The sequence below is a fragment of the Haliotis asinina genome, chromosome 3 (assembly GCF_037392515.1).
Source record: "Haliotis asinina isolate JCU_RB_2024 chromosome 3, JCU_Hal_asi_v2, whole genome shotgun sequence".
Lineage (NCBI taxonomy): Eukaryota > Metazoa > Mollusca > Gastropoda > Lepetellida > Haliotidae > Haliotis > Haliotis asinina.
In genome coordinates this window covers 87,768,978-87,795,424 of record NC_090282.1, presented here as the reverse complement: position 1 = coordinate 87,795,424, position 26,447 = coordinate 87,768,978, and the positions used below count along the sequence as shown (strand labels likewise).

The 26,447-nt window shown below is 45.1% G+C and overlaps 1 protein-coding gene across 1 annotated transcript in view; it reads left to right on the top strand.

Annotated features, from left to right (window-relative positions):
* The window catches only part of LOC137278700 (protein Mpv17-like), a 55,774-nt gene extending 29,593 nt beyond the window's left edge, over positions 1 to 26,181 (top strand). The window contains exons 3-7 of the mRNA XM_067811215.1: positions 337 to 426; positions 2,029 to 2,124; positions 4,505 to 4,537; positions 6,231 to 6,283; positions 25,296 to 26,181. Of these exons, the coding sequence (XP_067667316.1) occupies positions 337 to 426; positions 2,029 to 2,124; positions 4,505 to 4,537; positions 6,231 to 6,283; positions 25,296 to 25,365 (342 nt within the window). The 3' untranslated portion in view covers positions 25,366 to 26,181. The remainder of the gene's footprint in view (positions 1 to 336; positions 427 to 2,028; positions 2,125 to 4,504; positions 4,538 to 6,230; positions 6,284 to 25,295) is intronic.
* The last annotated feature ends 266 nt before the right edge of the window (positions 26,182 to 26,447 follow it).

Genomic DNA, 26,447 nt, shown 5'->3' with positions numbered 1-26,447 from the left:
CCTTGTACAGCAGTATTCAGTGTTGAATGAATGGCTTGTTGTTTAGCAACATTTAGTATTAAAGGAATTCCTTGTACAGCAGTATTCAGTGTTGAATTAATGGCTTGTTGTTTAGCAACATTTAGAATTAAAGGAATTCCTTGTACAGCATTATTCAGTGTTCCGTAAATGCCTTGTATACAAACATTCAATGTTAAAGGAATTCCTTGTACAGCAACATTTAATGTTGAATGAATGCCTTGTTGCACAGCAGCATCCAGTGTTGAACATCAGGAAAGTTACTTTTTGATCTTGACAATCATTGGCTAGGTATAGAATGTCTCTGTTTGGTTGTAGGGACCAGTGCTGCGAGGATGGTACTTGTCACTAGATCGACTCTTCATCGGGAAGAAGGCAGCACCAATCAAAATGATGGTTGCAGATCAGGTAAGACCTGTGATGATGGTGTGTGGCCGAGATATCAGGTGAATTGTCAGGTGCCAGCCTAGTAACAAAACTTTTACCTAAGTAAAAATGTACTCAGATAATTATCTCCATTCTTCTATTTCAAAATAGACACTGATCTAGAGAAATTTCCAAATGATTGTTGTTTTTGTTATTATGCCTACACCATATAGAGTTACCCTCCGTATCCATCCGCCTGTCCGTATGAAACAGGGAATGTACTCTGCCCACTTTTCCTCGAAAACTACTTTCTGGAATTCAGTGAACTTATACATGGGCTTTCTTGGGACTCTGATGGTGTGCATCTCACATCTTTATGTATTTTATTGGGTTTTTTTAGTAAGTTCAGAGACAACTGAACTTGGATACATTTTGCAAAATTTCTCTATGTCAAAGTGTAATGGGGGACAAAGTGGGGTATATGTTATCCACTTCTCAAAAACTGCTGTATGGAATTCATTTAGATTACACTTTTAAGGTGTGCATCTCATGTTCTGATTTTGTATTTTATTTATTTTTCCAATTTTAAAGCCATTTGAACATACATAAATGTTGTTGAATTTCTCTCTGAATATAGTCATGATAGTGTCGTAGCCAATGAAGTCTATCCACTTCTCAACAGAAGCATCTTTGACATCTCCAGGGTATACGTTCCAATAAGTCTCCACTATACCCTGGATGCATGTACAGCTACACCTGAGAAATTTATTACATCGCTTGGCTGGCTTTTACCCAATCAAGTGTATATGCTGGGAATTTGAGCGAACCAATCACCAAAGTCACTTTTGTTTTTAGATTATCCAACCAATGAAACTTGGCAACACAAACTATGCACAGGTTCTCTGTGGCGTTCTTGCAAATATTTTTCAAATTTTAGGACCTATCAATGTGTCTGTATCATTACCCCTAAATCTGAGTCGCACTGCTAACAAACCTTCGCAGCTGCGACCAATGTCTTTGTTGACACTGGCAAGTTCAGTTGTAACAGTGGCTTAGCTGATTGACTACTGTGAGAATGCGGAACCAGCAAAAGAAGGTAATAACATTTTTGGGCCAAGCCATAGATGCATCCATGGTATAGTGGAGATTCATCGGAACATAAAGCCTGGAGATATCAAGGATGCTACAGAAGCAGCTCAACAGAATTGTTTGAGCTTCTACATGTGTTTCAGTGAGACTCTCATACCTTGTTCATCTTTGTGTCCAGGATACAGGTGATATTTGTATGTCCAGGGTACAAGTGATGTCTGTCTGTTAAGGGTGCAATTGATGTCTGTTAAGGGTACAAGTGATGTCTGTCTGTTAAGGGTACAGTAATGTCTGTCTGTTAAGGGTACAGTAATGTCTGTCTGTTAAGGGTACAAGTGATGTCTGTCTCTTAAGGGTACAAGTGAAGTCTCTATGTCCAGTGTACAAGTGATGTCTGTCTGTCCAGAGTACAACTGATCTATGTCTGTCCAGGATACCAGTGATGTCTGTCCGTCCAGGATACAAGTGATGTCTGTGTGTCCAGCATACAAGTGACATAGAGGCCCATTGCTCCTGAAGACCACGTTTCAAGTTGATCTCTCACCTCATTTTCAGTGTTTCTTTGCTCCTCAAATACTGATGCTGTTTTTGACGGGGATGGCAGCATTTAGAGGGGACAGCTTTGACGATATCAAGAAGAAAGTCAAACAGGTACTACTTGGGACAGTGAATGTTGCATGAAAATAATGCTTTAGCGCTCTGTAAAAAATGTATGAACATGTGGTCAATTAGTCAATAGAACAAAATCGATATCACCCCTTTTCATTATTTTTACACACAGTCTTTTATTATACTGACCGCCAAAAGAAATGCAAAATTCATCAATGTCTGTTGTGACATAAATTCACAGTGTTGAATAGGTTTCTGATACATAATTCATCTTGGCAATACTGTTTTTCATGGCAAAGAACACTGTTTACCTCAGACACAGCATACATGATGTCACACATCACTAAAATGTGAACTCAATCTGTCTAAGTAAACTTTGTCTCAGTGTATTTCGTTACACTCCACCACTGAGTCTAACAAAACCTCATAGAAGGTTGCGTCAGGTAACCTTTGAGTGACCAATGACTGTCCAATCAAACGCAAGACGGTTAAATAGATTTAACCAATCAGACAATGGCTACTATTTAGGGATCGGAGGGACTTTCAAAATATTCTGGTCACTAACACAGATCTTTCCACAAACAAAAATCTGCATATAACACAGTTATTTGACCTGCGGCACATACGCTTTAGGGTTTCTATTGACATGGATACCCTTAGGTAATATTTTCGCAAGATAACATCCTTGAATATTGCCAAAACACATTTCAGCGACTGTTTACTAACAGTTGTCATGGTTGTATGTATGCCGTGTGCATCACCCGGAAGCGAGCGTATGCTAAATAGCATTCGGAATTGTTCGGGTACAAACGTTTTCGAGATAAAAAGTTCAAAAGGTATGTGCGAATGTGCACTTTCGCGATTTGGTAAGCTGTGTTCTGATTGGTCAATCTCAAAGGTTACCTGACGCGAACTCCTATAAGGTTTTGTTAAGACTCAGAAGTAGTGTGTAACGAAAAGTACTGAGGATAAGTTTACTTAGACTGGAACTCAATGGTTTTCATTTTGCCCATGCAGAGATAGAGTGTGAAGTTGGAATTGAATTCTTTGCATGATGTTCCTGCTCTTACGATGCGACTTAAGGAACGGATACTGCTTAACGTCTATATTAGCATTCTCATGCAACAGTGAGCATCCCACGTTTACATGCATCACCAAGCAATATGGAACACATCTGTCCACCATCTGCTTGACTGCTATCAGCAGACAAACACCATCGCTGACCACCCTCGTAGCAGACGCCAACATGTAATGTAATACTGGTAAGACCACAACATGGGAACCTCTCAGTGACCACAACAGCCTGTAGTCACCAAAGGAAGACATAACAGACCCATCAGCGACAAAACTGTACGTCACCATCTAACGCAGGGAGGTTTACGTTGCCATCAACTATACATTGGTTCACATTTGATGCCATAGATATGCTTGAATGAACTGGGCAGCAGTTCATCACAACTGGCGCAATGGACAGTGGCAGAACATCAGCTTCTCAGGTGAAAGTCGCTTTTGTATTGATACCACAGACAGCAGAGTGGGAATATGGCGTCATCAAGGTGAAAGATTCTCAAAACCCTGTGTTTTTGAGAGGGATCTTTGAGAAGAGTCTTTCCTCATGTCTCGGGGATGTCATGTTCAACATTATTGGACATGTAATCTTTCAGAAGAATCGGCAAGGTTGTGGTAGGGGTGTTACTGTACAGCGCTATAGGCAATGAAGCGTTGAGACCAGTAATTCGTCCATGTTTTCGCTCAAAGACGTCATCCTGTTTACAGCAAGATAATGCGAGAACGCAAATAGCAAGACTGGCACAGACGTTCCTCCAAAACAACAGCATCCAGACAATGGATTGGCCAGCTTTAAGCCCAGATTTGAATCCCATCGGACTTGTCTGGGATGAGATGAAAAGACAAATTCACCAACAGCAAGTACGTCCAGTTAACTTGCAGCAAGTGCAACAGTGTGTTGTACACGCTTACAACAACATTCCCAGGAAGTTCATTCGACGTCTCTTCAACAGCATGGAGAGATGTGCAGCTATTGCTGATGTCAGTGGAGGTCACACTCGTTAACGTTTGTTTCCCTTTTAAGGACAATACCTAAAGGTATGCATGATGCGGTTTCCATATTTATTTACTGGATTTTCATGTCATGTGGAGAATAAACACACTATATTTCTTTTGAGTTATCGTTGTCTCATGTGAAAGTAAACTAAGTAGCAAAATTGCCATGTTTTCACTCATTGTCAAAATCTTCATTTCACCTCTTCGTTTTTCTTTTGGCGGTGAGTATATTCTGTATGTACAAAATTTCTGAGTTGGGGATTGATGCATGACAAAACCACTTATGATTGATCAACATGACCAACCTCAAAGATCATTGTGCTGACTGTCTATAGATTGTTCATATTTCTGCTTTCAGGATTACATTACAATCCTCCTTACAAATTACAAGGTAAGGAAATCTACATCACTAGGTGGTGTACCCATACCACAGGGAAACTTCAGCACTAGGTGGTGTAAACATACCAGAGGGAAACGTCAGCACTAGGTGGTGTAAACATACCAGAGGGAAACGTCAGCACTAGGTGGTGTAAATATACCAGAGGGAAACTTCAGCACTAGGTGGTGTAAACATACTGGAGGGAAATGTCGGCACTAGGTGGTGTAAACTTACCAGAGGGAAATGTCGGCACTAGGTGGTGTAAACTTACCAGAGGGAAATGTCGGCACTAGGTGGTGTAAATATACCAGAGGGAAACTTCAGCACTAGGTGGTGTAAACATACTGGAGGGAAATGTCGGCACTAGGTGGTGTAAACATACCAGAGGGAAACATCAGCGCTGGGTGGAGTAAACATACTGGAGGGAAACTTCAGCACTAGGTGGAGTAAACATACCAGAGGGAAACGTCAGCACTAGGTGGTGTAAACATACCAGAGGGAAACGTCAGCACTAGGTGGTGTAAACATACTGGAGGGAAACCAGCACTAGGTGGAGTAAACATACCAGAGGGAAACGTCAGCACTAGGTGATGTAAACATACTAGAGGGAAACTTCAGCACCAGGTGGTGTAAACATACCAGAGGGAAACGTCAGCACTAGGTGATGTAAACATACTGGAGGGAAACTTCAGCACCAGGTGGTGTAAACATACCAGAGGGAAACGTCAGCACTAGGTGATGTAAACATACTAGAGGGAAACTTCAGCACCAGGTGGAGTAAACATACCAGAGGGAAACGTCAGCACTAGGTGATGTAAAGATACCAGAGGGAAACGTCAGCACTAGGTGATGTAAACATACTAGAGGGAAACTTCAGCACCAGGTGGTGTAAACATACCAGAGGGAAACGTCAGCACTAGGTGATGTAAACATACTGGAGGGAAACTTCAGCACCAGGTGGTGTAAATATACCAGAGGGAAACGTCAGCACTAGGTGATGTAAACATACCAGAGGGAAACGTCAGCACTAGGTGATGTAAACATACCAGAGGGAAACTTCAGCACCAGGTGGTGTAAACATACCAGAGGGAAACGCCAGCACTAGGTGGTGTAAACATACCAGAGGGAAACGTCAGCACTAGGTGATGTAAACATACTAGAGGGAAACTTCTACACACAGTCTACACACACAAACTTCACTCGCAGTTACCGAACACAATCTTCACACACAGTTACCATATACAAGATTCCATACACAGTTACCAGACACAAACTTCACACACAGTTACCATACACAAACTCCACACACAGTTACCATACACAAATTCCACAGTTACGATACAAAACCTTCACTTCAGTTACCATACACAAACTCAATTACACAGTTACCACATACAGCTGTTTGTTCGGTCTATACACACAAACTCTTCACATATAGTCTCCACAATCTCCATACACAGTCTACACACAAACTCCTCCTCACACATGGTCTCCTCAACCTCTGTACACAGTCTACACAGACAAACTCTCACATGGTTTCCACAGAATCCCACACACACCTTCACACAGAGACTGCACAGTCTTCACAGTCTTCACACAGAGACTGCACAGTCTTCACAGTCTTCACACAAGCTTCACACAGACTGCACACAGTCTTAACACACAAACAACACACAAGGTCTGAGATTCAGTGTTGTACTTGTAGGTGTGGCCGGCTGCACAGCTCATCAACTTCTACCTTGTCCCACTTCAACACAGGTATGTTCTTCATCATCTAAAACATCCCCCCTTGAAGGCAGGTACGTTCTTCATCATCTAAAACATCCCCCCTTGAAGGCAGGTACGATCTTCATCATCTAAAACATCCCCCCTTGAAGGCAGGTACATTCTTCATCATCTAAAACATCCCCCCTTGAAGGCAGGTACGTTCTTCATCATCTACCACATCCCCCTTGAAGGCAGGCACGTTCTTCATCATCTACCACATCCCCCTTGAAGGCAGGTACGTTCTTCATTATCTACCACATCCCCCTTGAAGGCAGGTACGTTCCTCATCATCTACCACATCCTCCTTGAAGGCAGGTACGTTCTTCATCATCTACCACATCCCCCTTGAAGGCAGGTATGTTCTTCATCATCTACCACATCCCCCTTGAAGGCAGGTACGTTCCTCATCATCTACCACATCCCCCTTGAAGGCAGGTACGTTCTTCATCATCTACCACATCCCCCTTGAAGGCAGGTACGTTCCTCATCATCTACCACATCCCCCTTGAAGGCAGGTACGTTCCTCATCATCTACCACATCCCCCTTGAAGGCAGGTACGTTCTTCATCATCTACCACATCCCCCTTGAAGGCAGGTACGTTCCTCATCATCTACCACATCCCCCTTGAAGGCAGGTACGTTCTTCATCATCTACCACATCCTCCTTGAAGGCAGGTACGTTCCTCATCATCTACCACATCCCCCTTGAAGGCAGGTACGTTCTTCATCATCTACCTCATCCTCCTTGAAGGCAGGTACGTTCTTCATCATCTACCTCATCCCCCTTGAAGGCAGATACGTTCTTCATCATCTACCACATCCCTCTTGAAGGCAGGTACGTTCCTCATCATCTACCACATCCTCCTTGAAGGCAGGTATGTTCTTCATCATCTACCTCATCCCCCTTGAAGGCAGGTACGTTCTTCATCATCTACCTCATCCCCCTTGAAGGCAGGTACGTTCCTCATCATCTACCACATCCCCCTTGAAGGCAGATACGTTCTTCATCATCTACCACATCCCTCTTGAAGGCAGGTACGTTCTTCATCATCTACCTCATCCCCCTTGAAGGCAGATACGTTCTTCATCATCTACCACATCCCTCTTGAAGGCAGGTACGTTCCTCATCATCTACCACATCCCCCTTGAAGGCAGGTACGTTCTTCATCATCTACCTCATCCTCCTTGAAGGCAGGTACGTTCTTCATCATCTACCTCATCCCCCTTGAAGGCAGGTACGTTCCTCATCATCTACCACATCCCCCTTGAAGGCAGGTACGTTCTTCATCATCTACCACATCCTCCTTGAAGGCAGGTACGTTCCTCATCATCTACCACATCCTCCTTGAAGGCAGGTACGTTCTTCATCATCTACCACATCCCCCTTGAAGGCAGGTACGTTCTTCATCATCTACCACATCCTCCTTGAAGGCAGGTACGTTCTTCATCATCTACCACATCCCCCTTGAAGGCAGGTACATTCCTCATCATCTACCACATCCCCCTTGAAGGCAGGTACGTTCCTCATCATCTACCACATCCCCCTTAAAGGCAGGTACGTTCCTCATCATCTACCACATCCTCCTTGAAGGCAGGTACGTTCTTCATCATCTACCACATCCCCCTTGAAGGCAGGTACGTTCCTCATCATCTACCACATCCTCCTTGAAGGCAGGTACGTTCTTCATCATCTACCACATCCCCCTTGAAGGCAGGTACGTTCTTCATCATCTACCACATCCTCCTTGAAGGCACGTATGTTCTTCATCATCTACCACATCCTCCTTGAAGGCAGGTACGTTCCTCATCATCTACCACATCCCTCTTGAAGGCAGATACGTTCCTCATCATCTACCACATCCCCCTTGAAGGCAGGTACGTTCCTCATCATCTACCACATCCCTCTTGAAGGCAGGTACGTTCCTCATCATCTACCACATCCCCCTTGAAGACAGATACGTTCTTCATTATCTACCACATCCCCCTTGAAGGCAGGTACGTTCTTCATCATCTACCACATCCCTCTTGAAGGCAGGTACGTTCCTCATCATCTACCACATCCCCCTTGAAGGCAGATACGTTCCTCATCATCTACCACATCCCTCTTGAAGGCAGATACGTTCCTCATCATCTACCACATCCCCCTTGAAGGCAGATACGTTCTTCATCATCTACCACATCCCTCTTGAAGGCAGATACGTTCCTCATCATCTACCACATCCCCCTTGAAGGCAGATACGTTCCTCATCATCTACCACATCCCTCTTGAAGGCAAGTACGTTCCTCATCATCTACCACATCCCCCTTGAAGGCAGATACGTTCTTCATTATCTACCACATCCCCCTTGAAGGCAGGTACGTTCTTCATTATCTACCACATCCCCCTTGAAGGCAGGTACGTTCTTAATCATCTACCACATCCTCCTCGAAGGCAGGTACGTTCTTAATCATCTACCACATCCTCCTCGAAGGCAGGTACGTTCTTCATCATCTACCACATCCCCCTTGAAGGCAGGTATGTTCCTCATCATCTACCACATCCCCCTTGAAGGCAGGCACGTTCCTCATCATCTACCACATCCCCCTTGAAGGCAGGTACGTTCCTCATCATCTACCACATCCCCCTTGAAGGCAGGCACGTTCTTCATCATCTACCACATCCCCCTTGAAGGCAGGTACGTTCCTCATCATCTACCACATCCTCCTTGAAGGCAGGTACGTTCCTCATCATCTACCACATCCCCCTTGAAGGCAGGTACGTTCCTCATCATCTACCACATCCCTCTTGAAGGCAGGTACGTTCCTCATCATCTACCACATCCTCCTTGAAGGCAGGTATGTTCTTCATCATCTACCTCATCCTCCTTGAAGGCAGGTACGTTCCTCATCATCTACCACATCCCTCTTGAAGGCAGGTACGTTCTTCATCATCTACCACATCCCCCTTGAAGGCAGGTACGTTCTTCATCATCTACCACATCCCCCTTGAAGGCAGGTACGTTCCTCATCATCTACCACATCCCCCTTGAAGGCAGGTATGTTCATCATCATCTACCACATCCCCCTTGAAGGCAGGTACATTCTTCATCATCTACCACATCCCCCTTGAAGGCAGGTACGTTCTTCATCATCTACCACATCCTCCTTGAAGGCAGGTACGTTCATCATCATCTACCACATCCCCCTTGAAGGCAGGTACGTTCTTCATCATCTACCACATCCCCCTTGAAGGCACGTACGTTCCTCATCATCTACCACATCCCCCTTGAAGGCAGGTACATTCTTCATCATCTACCACATCCCCCTTGAAGGCAGGTACGTTCTTCATCATCTACCACATCCTCCTTGAAGGCAGGTATGTTCATCATCATCTACCACATCCCCCTTGAAGGCAGGTACGTTCTTCATCATCTACCACATCCCCCTTGAAGGCAGGTACGTTCTTCATTATCTACCACATCCCCCTTGAAGGCAGGTACGTTCTTCATTATCTACCACATCCCCCTTGAAGGCAGGTACGTTCCTCATCATCTACCACATCCCCCTTGAAGGCAGGTACGTTCTTCATCATCTCCCACATCCCCCTTGAAGGCAGGTGCGTTCTTCATCATCTACCACATCCCCCTTGAAGGCAGATACGTTCTTCATCATCTACCACATCCCCCTTGAAGGCAGGTACGTTCTTCATCATCTACCACATCCCCCTTGAAGGCAGGTACGTTCTTCATCATCTACCACATCCTCCTTGAAGGCAGGTACGTTCCTCATCATCTACCACATCCCCCTTGAAGGCAGGTACGTTCTTCATCATCTACCTCATCCTCCTTGAAGGCAGGTACATTCTTCATCATCTACAACATCCCCCTTGAAGGCAGGTACGTTCTTCATCATCTACCACATCCCCCTTGAAGGCAGGCACGTTCTTCATCATCTACAACATCCCCCTTGAAGGCAGGTACGTTCTTCATCATCTACCACATCCCCCTTGAAGGCAGATACGTTCTTCATTATCTACCTCATCCTCCTTGAAGGCAGGTACGTTCTTCATCATCTACCACATCCCCCTTGAAGGCAGGTACGTTCTTCATTATCTACCACATCCCCCTTGAAGGCAGGTACGTTCCTCATCATCTACCACATCCCCCTTGAAGGCAGGTACGTTCTTCATCATCTACCTCATCCTCCTTGAAGGCAGGTACGTTCTTCATCATCTACCACATCCCCCTTGAAGGCAGGTACGTTCTTCATCATCTACCACATCCCCCTTGAAGGCAGGTACGTTCTTCATCATCTACCACATCCCCCTTGAAGGCAGATACGTTCTTCATTATCTACCACATCCCCCTTGAAGGCAGGTACGTTCCTCATCATCTACCACATCCCCCTTGAAGGCAGGTACGTTCTTCATCATCTACCACATCCCCCTTGAAGGCAGGTACGTTCTTCATCATCTACCACATCCCTCTTGAAGGCAGATACGTTCTTCATCATCTACCACATCCCCCTTGAAGGCAGGTACGTTCTTCATCATCTACCACATCCCCCTTGAAGGCAGGTACGTTCTTCATCATCTACCACATCCCCCTTGAAGGCAGGTACGTTCTTCATCATCCACCACATCCTCCTTGAAGGCAGGTACGTTCCTCATCATCTACCACATCCCCCTTGAAGGCAGGTACGTTCTTCATCATCTACCTCATCCTCCTTGAAGGCAGGTACGTTCTTCATCATCTACAACATCCCCCTTGAAGGCAGGTACGTTCTTCATCATCTACCACATCCCCCTTGAAGGCAGGCACGTTCTTCATCATCTACAACATCCCCCTTGAAGGCAGGTACGTTCTTCATCATCTACCACATCCCCCTTGAAGGCAGATACGTTCTTCATTATCTACCTCATCCTCCTTGAAGGCAGGTACGTTCTTCATCATCTACCACATCCCCCTTGAAGGCAGGTACGTTCTTCATTATCTACCACATCCCCCTTGAAGGCAGGTACGTTCCTCATCATCTACCACATCCTCCTTGAAGGCAGGTACGTTCTTCATCATCTACCTCATCCTCCTTGAAGGCAGGTACGTTCTTCATCATCTACCACATCCCCCTTGAAGGCAGGTACGTTCTTCATCATCTACCACATCCCCCTTGAAGGCAGGTACGTTCTTCATCATCTACCACATCCCCCTTGAAGGCAGGTACGTTCTTCATCATCTACCACATCCCCCTTGAAGGCAGGTACGTTCCTCATCATCTACCACATCCCCCTTGAAGGCAGGTACGTTCTTCATCATCTACCACATCCCCCTTGAAGGCAGGTACGTTCTTCATCATCTACCACATCCCCCTTGAAGGCAGATACGTTCTTCATCATCTACCACATCCCCCTTGAAGGCAGGTACGTTCTTCATTATCTACCACATCCCCCTTGAAGGCAGGTACGTTCTTCATCATCTACCACATCCCCCTTGAAGGCAGGTACGTTCTTCATCATCTACCACATCCCCCTTGAAGGCAGATACGTTCTTCATCATCTACCACATCCCCCTTGAAGGCAGGTACGTTCCTCATCATCTACAACATCCCCCTTGAAGGCAGGTACGTTCTTCATCATCTACCTCATCCTCCTTGAAGGCAGGTACATTCTTCATCATCTACCACATCCCCCTTGAAGGCCGGTACGTTCTTCATCATCTACCACATCCCCCTTGAAGGCAGGTACGTTCTTCATTATCTACCTCATCCCCCTTGAAGGCAGGCACGTTCTTCATCATCTACAACATCCCCCTTGAAGGCAGGTACGTTCTTCATCATCTACCACATCCCCCTTGAAGGCAGGTACGTTCTTCATTATCTACCTCATCCTCCTTGAAGGCAGATACGTTCTTCATCATCTACCACATCCCCCTTGAAGGCAGGTACGTTCTTCATTATCTACCACATCCCCCTTGAAGGCAGGTACGTTCCTCATCATCTACCACATCCCCCTTGAAGGCAGGTACGTTCTTCATCATCTACCTCATCCTCCTTGAAGGCAGGTACGTTCTTCATCATCTACCACATCCCCCTTGAAGGCAGGTACGTTCTTCATCATCTACCACATCCCCCTTGAAGGCAGGTACGTTCTTCATCATCTACCACATCCCCCTTGAAGGCAGGTACGTTCTTCATTATCTACCACATCCCCCTTGAAGGCAGGTACGTTCCTCATCATCTACCACATCCCCCTTGAAGGCAGGTACGTTCTTCATCATCTACCACATCCCCCTTGAAGGCAGGTACGTTCTTCATCATCTACCACATCCCCCTTGAAGGCAGATACGTTCTTCATCATCTACCACATCCCCCTTGAAGGCAGGTACGTTCCTCATCATCTACCACATCCCCCTTGAAGGCAGGTACGTTCTTCATCATCTACCTCATCCTCCTTGAAGGCAGGTACGTTCTTCATCATCTACCACATCCCCCTTGAAGGCAGGTACGTTCTTCATTATCTACCTCATCCTCCTTGAAGGCAGGTACGTTCTTCATCATCTACCGCATCCCCCTTGAAGGCAGGTACGTTCTTCATTATCTACCACATCCCCCTTGAAGGCAGGTACGTTCTTCATCATCTACCTCATCCTCCTTGAAGGCAGGTACGTTCCTCATCATCTACAACATCCCCCTTGAAGGCAGGTATGTTCCTCATCATCTACCACATCCCCCTTGAAGGCAGGTACGTTCTTCATCATCTACCACATCCCCCTTGAAGGCAGGTACGTTCTTCATCATCTACCACATCCTCCTTGAAGGCAGGTACGTTCTTCATCATCTACCACATCCCCCTTGAAGGCAGGTACGTTCTTCATCATCTAAAACATCCCCCCTTGAAGGCAGGTACGTTCTTCATCATCTACCACATCCCCCTTGAAGGCAGGTACGTTCTTCATTATCTACCACATCCCCCTTGAAGGCAGGTACGTTCTTCATCGTCTACCACATCCTCCTTGAAGGCAGGTACGTTCTTCATCATCTACCACATCCCCCTTGAAGGCAGGTACGTTCTTCATCATCTACCACATCCTCCTTGAAGGCAGGTACGTTCTTCATCATCTACCTCATCCTCCTTGAAGGCAGGTACGTTCTTCATCATCTAAAACATCCCCCCTTGAAGGCAGGTACGTTCTTCATCATCTACCACATCCTCCTTGAAGGCAGGTACGTTCCTCATCATCTACCTCATCCCCCTTGAAGGCAGGTACGTTCTTCATCATCTACCTCATCCCCCTTGAAGGCAGGTACGTTCTTCATCATCTACCACATCCTCCTTGAAGGCAGGTACATTCTTCATCATCTACCACATCCCCCTTGAAGGCCGGTACGTTCTTCATCATCTACCACATCCCCCTTGAAGGCAGGTACGTTCTTCATTATCTACCTCATCCTCCTTGAAGGCAGGCACGTTCTTCATCATCTACCACATCCCCCTTGAAGGCAGGTACGTTCTTCATTATCTACCACATCCCCCTTGAAGGCAGGTACGTTCCTCATCATCTACCACATCCCCCTTGAAGGCAGGTACGTTCTTCATCATCTACCACATCCCCCTTGAAGGCAGGTACGTTCTTCATCATCTACCACATCCTCCTTGAAGGCAGGTACGTTCCTCATCATCTACCACATCCCCCTTGAAGGCAGGTACGTTCTTCATCATCTACCTCATCCTCCTTGAAGGCAGGTACGTTCTTCATCATCTACCACATCCCCCTTGAAGGCAGGTACGTTCTTCATTATCTACCACATCCCCCTTGAAGGCAGGTACGTTCCTCATCTACCACATCCCCCTTGAAGGCAGGTACGTTCTTCATCATCTACCACATCCTCCTTGAAGGCAGGTACGTTCTTCATCATCTACCTCATCCCCCTTGAAGGCAGGTACGTTCTTCATCATCTACCACATCCCCCTTGAAGGCAGGTACGTTCTTCATCATCTACCACATCCCCCTTGAAGGCAGGTACGTTCTTCATCATCTACCTCATCCTCCTTGAAGGCAGGTACATTCTTCATCATCTACCACATCCCCCTTGAAGGCCGGTACGTTCTTCATCATCTACCACATCCCCCTTGAAGGCAGGTACGTTCTTCATTATCTACCTCATCCTCCTTGAAGGCAGGCACGTTCTTCATCATCTACCACATCCCCCTTGAAGGCAGGTACGTTCTTCATTATCTACCACATCCCCCTTGAAGGCAGGTACGTTCCTCATCATCTACCACATCCCCCTTGAAGGCAGGTACGTTCTTCATCATCTACCACATCCCCCTTGAAGGCAGGTACGTTCTTCATCATCTACCACATCCTCCTTGAAGGCAGGTACGTTCCTCATCATCTACCACATCCCCCTTGAAGGCAGGTACGTTCTTCATCATCTACCTCATCCTCCTTGAAGGCAGGTACGTTCTTCATCATCTACCACATCCCCCTTGAAGGCAGGTACGTTCTTCATTATCTACCACATCCCCCTTGAAGGCAGGTACGTTCCTCATCTACCACATCCCCCTTGAAGGCAGGTACGTTCTTCATCATCTACCACATCCTCCTTGAAGGCAGGTACGTTCTTCATCATCTACCTCATCCCCCTTGAAGGCAGGTACGTTCTTCATCATCTACCACATCCCCCTTGAAGGCAGGTACGTTCTTCATCATCTACCACATCCCCCTTGAAGGCAGGTACGTTCTTCATCATCTACCTCATCCTCCTTGAAGGCAGGTACGTTCTTCATCATCTACCACATCCCCCTTGAAGGCAGGTACGTTCTTCATCATCTACCACATCCTCCTTGAAGGCAGGTACGTTCTTCATCATCTACCTCATCCCCCTTGAAGGCAGGTACGTTCTTCATCATCTACCACATCCCCCTTGAAGGCAGGTACGTTCTTCATCATCTACCACATCCCCCTTGAAGGCAGGTACGTTCTTCATCATCTACCACATCCCCCTTGAAGGCAGGTACGTTCTTCATCATCTACCACATCCCCCTTGAAGGCAGGTACGTTCTTCATCATCTACCACATCCCCCTTGAAGGCAGGTACGTTCTTCATCATCTACCTCATCCTCCTTGAAGGCAGGTACGTTCTTCATCATCTACCACATCCCCCTTGAAGGCAGGTACGTTCCTCATCATCTACCACATCCCCCTTGAAGGCAGGTACGTTCCTCATCATCTACCACATCCCCCTTGAAGGCAGGTACGTTCTTCATCATCTACCACATCCCCCTTGAAGGCAGGTACGTTCTTCATCATCTACCACATCCCCCTTGAAGGCAGGTACGTTCCTCATCATCTACCACATCCCCCTTGAAGGCAGGTACGTTCTTCATCATCTACCACATCCCCCTTGAAGGCAGGTACGTTCCTCATCATCTACCTCATCCCCCTTGAAGGCAGGTACGTTCTTCATCATCTGCAACATCCCCCTTGAAGGCAGGTACGTTCCTCATCATCTACCACATCCCTCTTGAAGGCAGGTACGTTCTTCATCATCTACCACATCCCTCTTGAAGGCAGGTACGTTCTTCATCATCTACCACATCACTCTTGAAGGCAGGTACGTTCTTCATCATCTACCACATCCCCCTTGAAGGCAGGTACGTTCTTCATCATCTACCACATCCCTCTTGAAGGCAGGTACGTTCTTCATCATCTACCACATCCCTCTTGAAGGCAGGTACGTTCTTCATCATCTACCACATCCCTCTTGAAGGCAGGTACGTTCTTCATCATCTACAACATCCCCCTTGAAGGCAGGTACGTTCCTCATCATCTACCACATCCCTCTTGAAGGCAGGTACGTTCCTCATCATCTACCACATCCCCCTTGAAGGCAGGTTGGTTCTTCATCATCTACCACATCCCTCTTGAAGGCAGGTACGTTCTTCATCATCTACCACATCCCCCTTGAAGGCAGGTACGTTCTTCATCATCTACCACATCCCCCTTGAAGGCAGGTACGTTCCTCATCATCTACCTCATCCCCCTTGAAGGCAGGTACGTTCCTCATCATCTACCACATCCCCCTTGAAGGCAGGTACGTTCTTCATCATCTACCACATCCCCCTTGAAGGCAGGTACGTTCCTCATCATCTACCTCATCCCCCTTGAAGGCAGGTACGTTCTTCATCATCTACCACATCCCCCTTGAAGGCAGATACGTTCTTCATCATCTACCACATCCTCCTTGAAGGCAGGTACGTTCCTCATCATCTACAACATCCCCCTTGAAGGCAGGTACGTTCTTCATCGTCTACCACATCCTCCTTGAAGGCAGGTACGTTCTTCATCATCTACCACATCCCCCTTGAAGGCAGGTACGTTCTTCATCATCTACCACATCCCCCTTGAAGGCAGGTACGTTCTTCATCATCTACCACATCCCCCTTGAAGGCAGGTACGTTCTTCATCGTCTACCACATCCCCCTTGAAGGCAGGTACGTTCTTCATCATCTACCACATCCCCCTTGAAGGCAGGTACGTTCTTCATCATCTACCACATCCCCCTTGAAGGCAGGTACGTTCTTCATCATCTACCACATCCTCCTTGAAGGCAGGTACATTCTTCATCATCTAAAACATCCCCCCTTGAAGGCAGGTACGTTCTTCATCATCTACCACATCCCCCTTGAAGGCAGGTACGTTCTTCATCATCTACCACATCCTCCTTGAAGGCAGGTACGTTCTTCATCATCTACCACATCCTCCTTGAAGGCAGGTACTTTCTTCATCATCTACCACATCCTCCTTGAAGGCAGGTACGTTCTTCATCATCTACCACATCCCCCTTGAAGGCAGGTACGTTCTTCATCATCTACCACATCCCCCTTGAAGGCAGGCACGTTCTTCATCATCTACCACATCCTCCTTGAAGGCAGGTACGTTCTTCATCATCTACCACATCCCCCTTGAAGGCAGGTACGTTCTTCATCATCTACCACATCCCCCTTGAAGGCAGGTACATTCCTCATCATCTACCACATCCCCCTTGAAGGCAGGTACGTTCCTCATCATCTACCACATCCCCCTTGAAGGCAGGTACGTTCCTCATCATCTACCACATCCCCCTTGAAGGCAGGTACGTTCCTCATCATCTACCACATCCCCCTTGAAGGCAGGCACGTTCTTCATCATCTACCACATCCCTCTTGAAGGCAGGTACGTTCTTCATCATCTACAACATCCCCCTTGAAGGCAGGTACGTTCTTCATCATCTACCTCATCCTCCTTGAAGGCAGGTACGTTCTTCATCATCTACCACATCCTCCTTGAAGGCAGGTACGTTCTTCATCTACCACATCCCCCTTGAAGGCAGGTACGTTCTTCATCATCTACCACATCCCCCTTGAAGGCAGGTACGTTCCTCATCATCTACCACATCCCCCTTGAAGGCAGGTACGTTCCTCATCATCTACCACATCCTCCTTGAAGGCAGGTACGTTCTTCATCATCTACCACATCCCCCTTGAAGGCAGGTACGTTCTTCATCATCTACCACATCCCCCTTGAAGGCAGGTACGTTCTTCATCATCTACCACATCCCCCTTGAAGGCAGGTACGTTCTTAATCATCTACCACATCCCCCTTGAAGGCAGGTACGTTCCTCATTATCTACCACATCCCCCTTGAAGGCAGGTACGTTCTTCATCATCTACCTCATCCCCCAACCCCCCTAAAGGCAAGTACATTCTTCATCATCTAAAACATCCCCCTTGAAAACAGGTACGTTCTTCATCATCTACCACATCCCTCTTGAAGGCAGGTGCGTTCCTCATCATCTACCACATCCCCCTTGAAGGCAGGTACGTTCTTCATCATCTACCACATCCCCCTTGAAGGCAGGTGCGTTCTTCATCATCTACCACATCCCCCTCGAAGGCAGGTACGTTCTTCATCATCTACCACATCCCCCTTGAAGGCAGGTACGTTCCTCATCATCTACAACATCCCCCTTGAAGGCAGGTACGTTCATCATCTACCACATCCCCCTTGAAGGCAGGTACGTTCTTCATCGTCTACCACATCCCCCTTGAAGGCAGGTACGTTCTTCATCATCTACAACATCCCCCTTGAAGGCAGGTATGTTCTTCATCATCTACCACATCCTCCTTGAAGGCAGGTACGTTCCTCATCATCTACCACATCCCCCTTGAAGGCAGGTACGTTCCTCATCATCTACAACATCCCCCTTGAAGGCAGGTATGTTCTTCATCATCTACCACATCCTCCTTGAAGGCAGGTACGTTCTTCATCATCTACCACATCCCCCTTGAAGGCAGGTACGTTCTTCATCATCTACCACATCCTCCTTGAAGGCAGGTATGTTCTTCATCATCTACCACATCCTCCTTGAAGGCAGGTACGTTCTTCATCATCTACCACATCCCCCTTGAAGGCAGGTACGTTCTTCATCATCTACCACATCCCTCTTGAAGGCAGGTACGTTCTTCATCATCTACCACATCCCTCTTGAAGGCAGGTACGTTCTTCATCGTCTACCACATCCCCCTTGAAGGCAGGTACGTTCTTCATCATCTACCACATCCCTCTTGAAGGCAGGTACGTTCTTCATCGTCTACCACATCCCCCTTGAAGGCAGGTACGTTCTTCATCATCTACCACATCCCCCTTGAAGGCAGGTACGTTCTTCATCATCTACCACATCCCCCTTGAAGGCAGGTACGTTCCTCATCATCTACCACATCCCCCTTGAAGGCAGGTACGTTCTTCATCATCTACCACATCCTCCTTGAAGGCAGGTACGTTCTTCATCATCTACCACATCCCCCTTGAAGGCAGGGACGTTCTTCATCATCTACCACATCCCCCTTGAAGGCAGGCACGTTCCTCATCATCTACCACATCCCCCTTGAAGGCAGGTACGTTCTTCATCATCTACCACATCCTCCTTGAAGGCAGGTACATTCTTCATCATCTACCACATCCCCCTTGAAGGCAGGTACGTTCTTCATCATGTACCACATCCCCCTTGAATGCAGGTACGTTCTTCATCATCTACCACATCCCCCTTGAAGGCAGGCACGTTCTTCATCATCTACCACATCCCCCTTGAAGGCAGGTACGTTCTTCATCATCTACCACATCCTCCTTGAAGGCAGGTACGTTCTTCATCATCTACCACATCCCCCTTGAAGGCAGGTACGTTCTTCATCATCTACCACATCCCCCTTGAAGGCAGGTACGTTCTTCATCATCTACCACATCCCCCTTGAAGGCAGGTACGTTCTTCATCGTCTACCACATCCCCCTTGAAGGCAGGTACGTTCATCATCTACCACATCCCCCTTGAAGGCAGGCACGTTCTTCATCATCTACCACATCCTCCTTGAAGGCAGGTACGTTCTTCATCATCTACCACATCCCCCTTGAAGGCAGGCACGTTCTTCATCATCTACCACATCCCTCTTGAAGGCAGGTACGTTCTTCATCATCTACCACATCCCCCTCGAAGGCAGGTACGTTCTTCATCATCTACCACATCCCCCTTGAAGGCAGGTACGTTCCTCATCATCTACAACATCCCCCTTGAAGGCAGGTACGTTCTTCATCTACCACATCCCCCTTGAAGGCAGGTACGTTCTTCATCGTCTACCACATCCTCCTTGAAGGCAGGTACATTCTTCATCATCTACCACATCCCCCTTGAAGGCAGGTACGTTCTTCATCATCTACCACATCCCCCTTGAAGGCAGATACCTTCTTCATCATCTACCACATCCCCCTTGAAGGCAGGTACGTTCCTCATCATCTACCACATCCCCCTTGAAGGCAGGTACGTTCTGAATGAAGATTTTTATAGATATCAACTTCTTTATGTGAGAACACAACGTTTCGGAGTTAATGCTTACTCCTTCATCAGGTGATTGAGAAAGGGATACAGAGGTGTATTTATATGTACAGGTAAAACAATAACAAAGTAACAAGTGGAATGAGTTAACGAAAGCTGGAAGCCAGTATAAACAAGCACTGATAGGAAGCCGATAGTTATGATTACAATGATGGAAGCCAATGGTAATGCATTACAGTTGATTGGATATGTTTACATAACACAGATACGGGCTAAGGGCGATGTACATGATTGGGGATAAGGATGGAAGCCAATGGTGATACATTACGCATGATAGGATGATGTACATAACACACGATAGGGGGTGAGCATGTTTACATGAGGGTTGATGATGTACAAACACAAGTAGGTAAGGATGTACTCGGGTAGATTGGCTATACATGAATTACATAGATAGAATGTACACAGATAGATGAGATTAATTTATCAATAAGTCCCAGGCACTTGGTAGGTACACTCCTTGGTCGCGGTTGATGGCTGGTTTCTGTCTCCGGATCTCGATGGCCTCTTGCAGTTTCCTTTGGCGCCAGTTGTTGTTGTTGGTAGATTGTATCCTAGTGTCCTCCCATCGAATTGAGTGTCCAGGGTTCTTGAGAATGTGTTCAGAGATGGCCGATTTCTGGTCGAGTTTGCTGACTGAGGTCTGATGTTCCTTCATTCTGGTGTTGATTGGTCTCAGCGTTTCTCCAATGTATAGGTCGCCACATGTTTGCAACTGGACTTCAAGGGACTCGTCAAAATTATTTACTTATCAGGTTTTTTACTTATCCAAACTTATCAATATCTGCAAATTACAGAGTAGCGGACAAGATTTGTAAGTAATATAACATGTTTTATTGCACGGTCTACTCACTGATACTCCAAAGCTACATATAGCAATGAACAACTCATCAGGGCTGGCCTCCAGTTATCAGTGTATTGTAAACTGCTTGCGCCAGAGCAAGCTGTAAGTGGGATGTTTATTTACCTGGAGATCGCTAATTATGAGGTGATCGCTAATTTAGTTATCAGGTCTCGTTTGGTCATTAATTTACTTCCAGGGACCATGTAAAAACGTTGACTTAAGCGGTATTGTTTACTTATCCAATTTTAGTTAACAGGACTCAAATAGTGATGATTAATGAAGAAGTTTGCCGGGACCAAAGAATAGTGTTTACTTATCTGACATGTTTAGTTAAGTGGTTTTTACTTAGGCGGTTTCCACTGTAGACATAAAAGAATCAAACCACCGCATGCAATAAAAACAACAGACCAACCCTGGAAAAAAATTGTGTAAACTTTGTCACAAAAATGAAAATTTTTGTAAAGAAACTGTTTGTGTGTCTTCCCAGTTTGTTACAAGGGCGCAGTGAAAGCTTAAGGAACAGCATGAAAAGTATGCATGAGATGCACATGCATTATTAACATCAGAGATATGTGATTACTGCTGATTGACAAAGTGAGTGAAAATGAAATTTGCTCCCAACATAAAGTGTGTAATTAAGAAAGTCTATGAATTCTTCAAGGATGAAAATGACATTGGGAGACCCAAGTATGCAGTTACAAAGTACATTCCATGCACTGCCTGTGCAGTTGAGTTGTCATCTTGTTCGCTCAAAAATTTGATTAGAACATGAAATGGCAATTCTATAAGCGATGGCTTACATCAATTGGCGTGTGAAAACCTTTCAAAATTTGAGAACATGATTCACTTCAGAGACAAATTGTTGAGAACGTTGTCAAAGGACTTTATGTCAAAAATAAATTTGTGTCTTTACGTATATTGCAGAAACACATTGTTTCAGAACAAGAACTCCATAAATACAAGTCTCAACTGTGGAAGTTACTTCATAAATTTAGTGAAAACAGGAGGATGCTTTGCAAACAATCTGATATTGTATGAATGAGGGAGACGCATGTGCAAATAATATGAAAAACAGATATGGTAGTATGAAGTCTGTTTACCTCGGTGAGACATGGATGAACGCCAGTCACACTGCCAGTACACCATGGGTCAGTCCTGATAACAATGACAAATGTGCTAGAAAACTGCCAATAGGTATAGGGGAGAGACTCTTTGTACTACAGGCAGGATGCAAAAGTGTTGTTGTCTAGCTTTCAAAGCTGAATCAAAGGACAATAGAAATATGGAAATGAATGGTGAGGTATTCTTAGAATGGGAACAAATCTGTTGGTTCCAGCAAAGGGCTTATTGGTTATGCATAAAGCTCCTTATCACAGTGTTTAGGAACCCAACACTAAAGCTCCTACATAGAACACCAGAAAGGAAGACATGATATTATGGCAGGAAAAAGGACCAAAATACCATTTCCTGGTCACAGTGATCAAGACAGTGCTACCATAAGGTCAGATATATCCTATTGGCAAAAAATGAGAAAACTAAGAAACTGAATGCAGCAAACATTGAGGTGAAAGGATGCGTTACTATAGTGTACACAACATCCAACGACAAAGAAATTCTGCATGATGCATTACCGCACATGCACAGAGAAGTTAACATCTGTAAACGTTTTGAAGAACTCATAAATACCTAATGCAATAGAGTTGAACACATGCTGACAAATGCCTGTGAGGCGATATCTCAGTGAACGAAGAAAGTGGAGAATTGTGGGAATGATTGGGTGGTGGCGAAGAAGACATTGTGTCAAGTTGCCCGAATGTTAGGTAAACAAGAAATGTGTAATTTCACACCCTTGGGACAAGTACCATCAAACAGGTGGGATTGCCGTGACACCTGGGCGAGGTAGACCCAAATCAACGACACCACGACAGGATTGTCTCACTACACTAAGGGCCAATCACAACAGGTTCAAATCAGCACCTGCCATCAGTAGGGAATTCTGTACACTCCAGGTTTTGCCTTGGATTCACAGGTTCCCTGTAGCGACGGGTGGTATGCCAGAGCGGCAATTATTGACCATGATTGATATGAGGGTGATAGTGTCATGGCAGGCGATCAGACCTGGTCATCATTAATGGATCCTTGACTTGTCAGCGATACGTGACGAAATTTTGCATCATGTTTGCTCCACCGGCTGGAATCATCGGCAGGAAGTTTGAATTCCAATGTGATAATGCCACACCACATCGGCCCAAACTGTCACAGCTTATCTCCGACGACAGGGTATACAGACCTGTCCCCAATTGAACATCTGTGAGACATTCTCGGTCGAAGGGTGTATGCCAGAGACTCAGTACCCGTCAACCAGCTCTTCAGGTGGAATAGCGGGCAGTGTCACAGGCATCCATCCGCAAATTAATCAACAGTACGCCATCAAGTTGTCGTGAATGTGTTGCCCAACATGGTGGACACACCAGATATTGAACTTCATGCCCAAATTTGATTTAGTGGACATTCACAGCAATTACACCTTCACTGTCATGTCATCACTACCCTTACTTATTGTCAGTAGTATAGTTGGACTCGGACAGCAGTGGTACTGAGTCAGATTTGGATTCAGATTCCCACCCAGAAGGGATTTTATTCAAAATCATGTCACCATTCTAGTTTTTCCTCTGTCTTATAAAATATGTTGTGTCCAGCTTTAGTCAATAAAAGAATGAGAGAATGCCTCTGTCCAGTTTCAATTTTGCGAAAACAAAGAATCTTCAAAAGCGCATATTGATGAAATCAAAACCACATTTTAGTTGTTCCAATCCAATATATTTCACCACCAAGATTTTGACATAGCCACTCATCTGGCTTTTCAGACTGCCACTGTGGCCTTGTAACCAAATAGGAAAATGCACAGGATTCTTAAACAACTTTTATATTTTTGTGACAAAACTTATGCAATTTTTTTCTACAGCTGGCCTGTAATTCTTATTGTACTGCTTGTTGGTTTGATTCTTTTATGTCTGTTTTTGTGTTAGATTGCAATTCTTGGGCATCATTTTGTCTCAGACTGCAGGTTTTGCTTATATATATGGGGAGGTAACTTTTGTCTCTCATCTACCATTACACCTCAGCCACATGGCAAAAAATCTCAAAATGTTCTTCCATTAAATAACTGATTATACCTATATTGCCAAATACACACTAAATGCAAATCTGTATTTCTTACGTAACAAGAAGTTCTGTTTGTATCCCGAAAACCGTTTCAGCCCATAAGTATTTTCAGGCTGCTTAGCTGCATGCAGTGCTTGCTGTAACCCGCATGTGGTGATATAAAGCTACACATGTTATTTGTCATCATTCACTTGTTGGTTGGTCTGTTAGCGAATTTATAACAGGTACTACATCTATCATGTCCTACAGCTGTCATGCACTACAGCTGTCATGCCCTCCAACTGTCATGTACTACAACTGTCATGCCCAACAACTATCATGTCCTACAGCTGTCATGTACTACAGCTGTCATGTGGTACAACTGTCATGTACTACAGCTGTCATGTACCACAGCTGTCATGTCCTACAACTGTCATATACCACAACTATCATGTCCTGCAACTGTCATATACCACAACTCTCATGTACTGCAGCTGTCATATACCACAACTCTCATGTACTGCAGCTGTCATGTAGTACAAATGTTCTGTTATACATCTCTACAGCTATGCTGCATAAAACTAAACTCACAGCTTTTCTCTTGTACAACTCTTGAGTACTACAGCTAATCTGTTATACATCTTTTGTGTACAACAGCTGTTCTGTTATACATCTTTTGTGTACTACAGCTGTTCTGGACCCATGAAGGGCCAGGGTAGGATAGGGCTTCAGCAACCCATGCTTGCCAAAAAAGGCGACTTTGCTTGTCATAAAAGGCGACTGACAGGATTAAGTGGTCAGGCTTGCTGACTTGGTTGGCACGTGTCATCAGTTCCCAATTGCGCAGAGAAATACTCATGTTATATGGAATATTGTGTGCAGCTCAAAACTAAACTCCCTTACTCACAGCTATTCTGTTGTACAACTCTTGTGTACTAGAGCTATTCTGTTGTACAATTCTTGTGATCCTAAGCTATTCTGTAAAACAGGTCTTGTGTACTACAGCTGTTCTATTATACAACCCGTTTAATACAATTGTTCTGTTACACATCTCTTGTATACTAAAGTTTACTACACTGTTTGGATTTTAATACAATATGCATTTCTCTTCAGAGTTCTGTTTGTCAACTGTATTGCCTTGGGATGGAATACATACATGGCATGGATGTCGGAGAAGAAGTGAGTTTTAGTTGTTTAGAGGTGGCCCAGCTGCTGTCATGACAAACAGCATGGCGAGATGATGACCGTATCACAGTGCTGACACAAGTGACTGTGTGACAGTACAGACACAGGGGCAACTGACAACAGCACAGATATATAATCGGTGAAATGGGTTATGATAATCAGTTTGATTTTTTCTGTTGTAAGAGGATCCAAGAAACTGTGGACTGTATGTAACCATTTCTTATGTATGTGAAGTATGGAGGCATTGAGAACCAGAACATTTAGTAGCATAAGTAGATATAACACTGAAACATGAGTAAGTCACTCATGTTAGACTTACAGTTAGTGAGAGATGTGTCACATAATGAATAGAAATCATATTCCATATTAAGTCTTTTGTAATAGCATTAGAAATGTACATGTCAGTTGTGACACAGAACTGCATGGTATGTAAAGAATACTACACAAGGTCTCATTACATACAAATTATAGGAAACAAGTGTCCTTACTCTGGTATCTGACCAAGCAAAAGCGAGGCAAAGTTCACAATGGTTACATTCCCACAATGCATATAAGTTGTAGAATGAATGAATTCACGTGTTTGATACAAATGGAAAAGTCGTTCCGTCATAACGTGACATAACTGAGAGGTCATCAGTTATCCAATCAAATCGTTTGAATCTCAGGTCAAGTCATTACAACACTGGTCAATGCAATACGCCACTCGTGTGACATGCAAGATTAGTATGCAACTATTCATATGTTGATAACATGGGTAATAATACATGTGAATGTGTATATCATACAGTATGTAAAGCTGTGTTTTTTCTCAGAACTTGTATAATGAGTGATGTACTCAGAAGTTTCCCATTATAATTAACTGACAAAACAGCATGATTTACACATAATATATTTTACAGAAACGAAACTGGAACCCCCTAAAATACATTTAAATGTGCACTTTCTGTTATCACAACATAAAGTTAGTGTTCTTGACTTTTGCGTGTAGAAAATAGACTTTGCATCTACAATAGCCCACTAATATATTAGCCTAGGAAAGCACCATTTAAGAAAACAGAGTTGAAAATGGTGTGGCTAAAC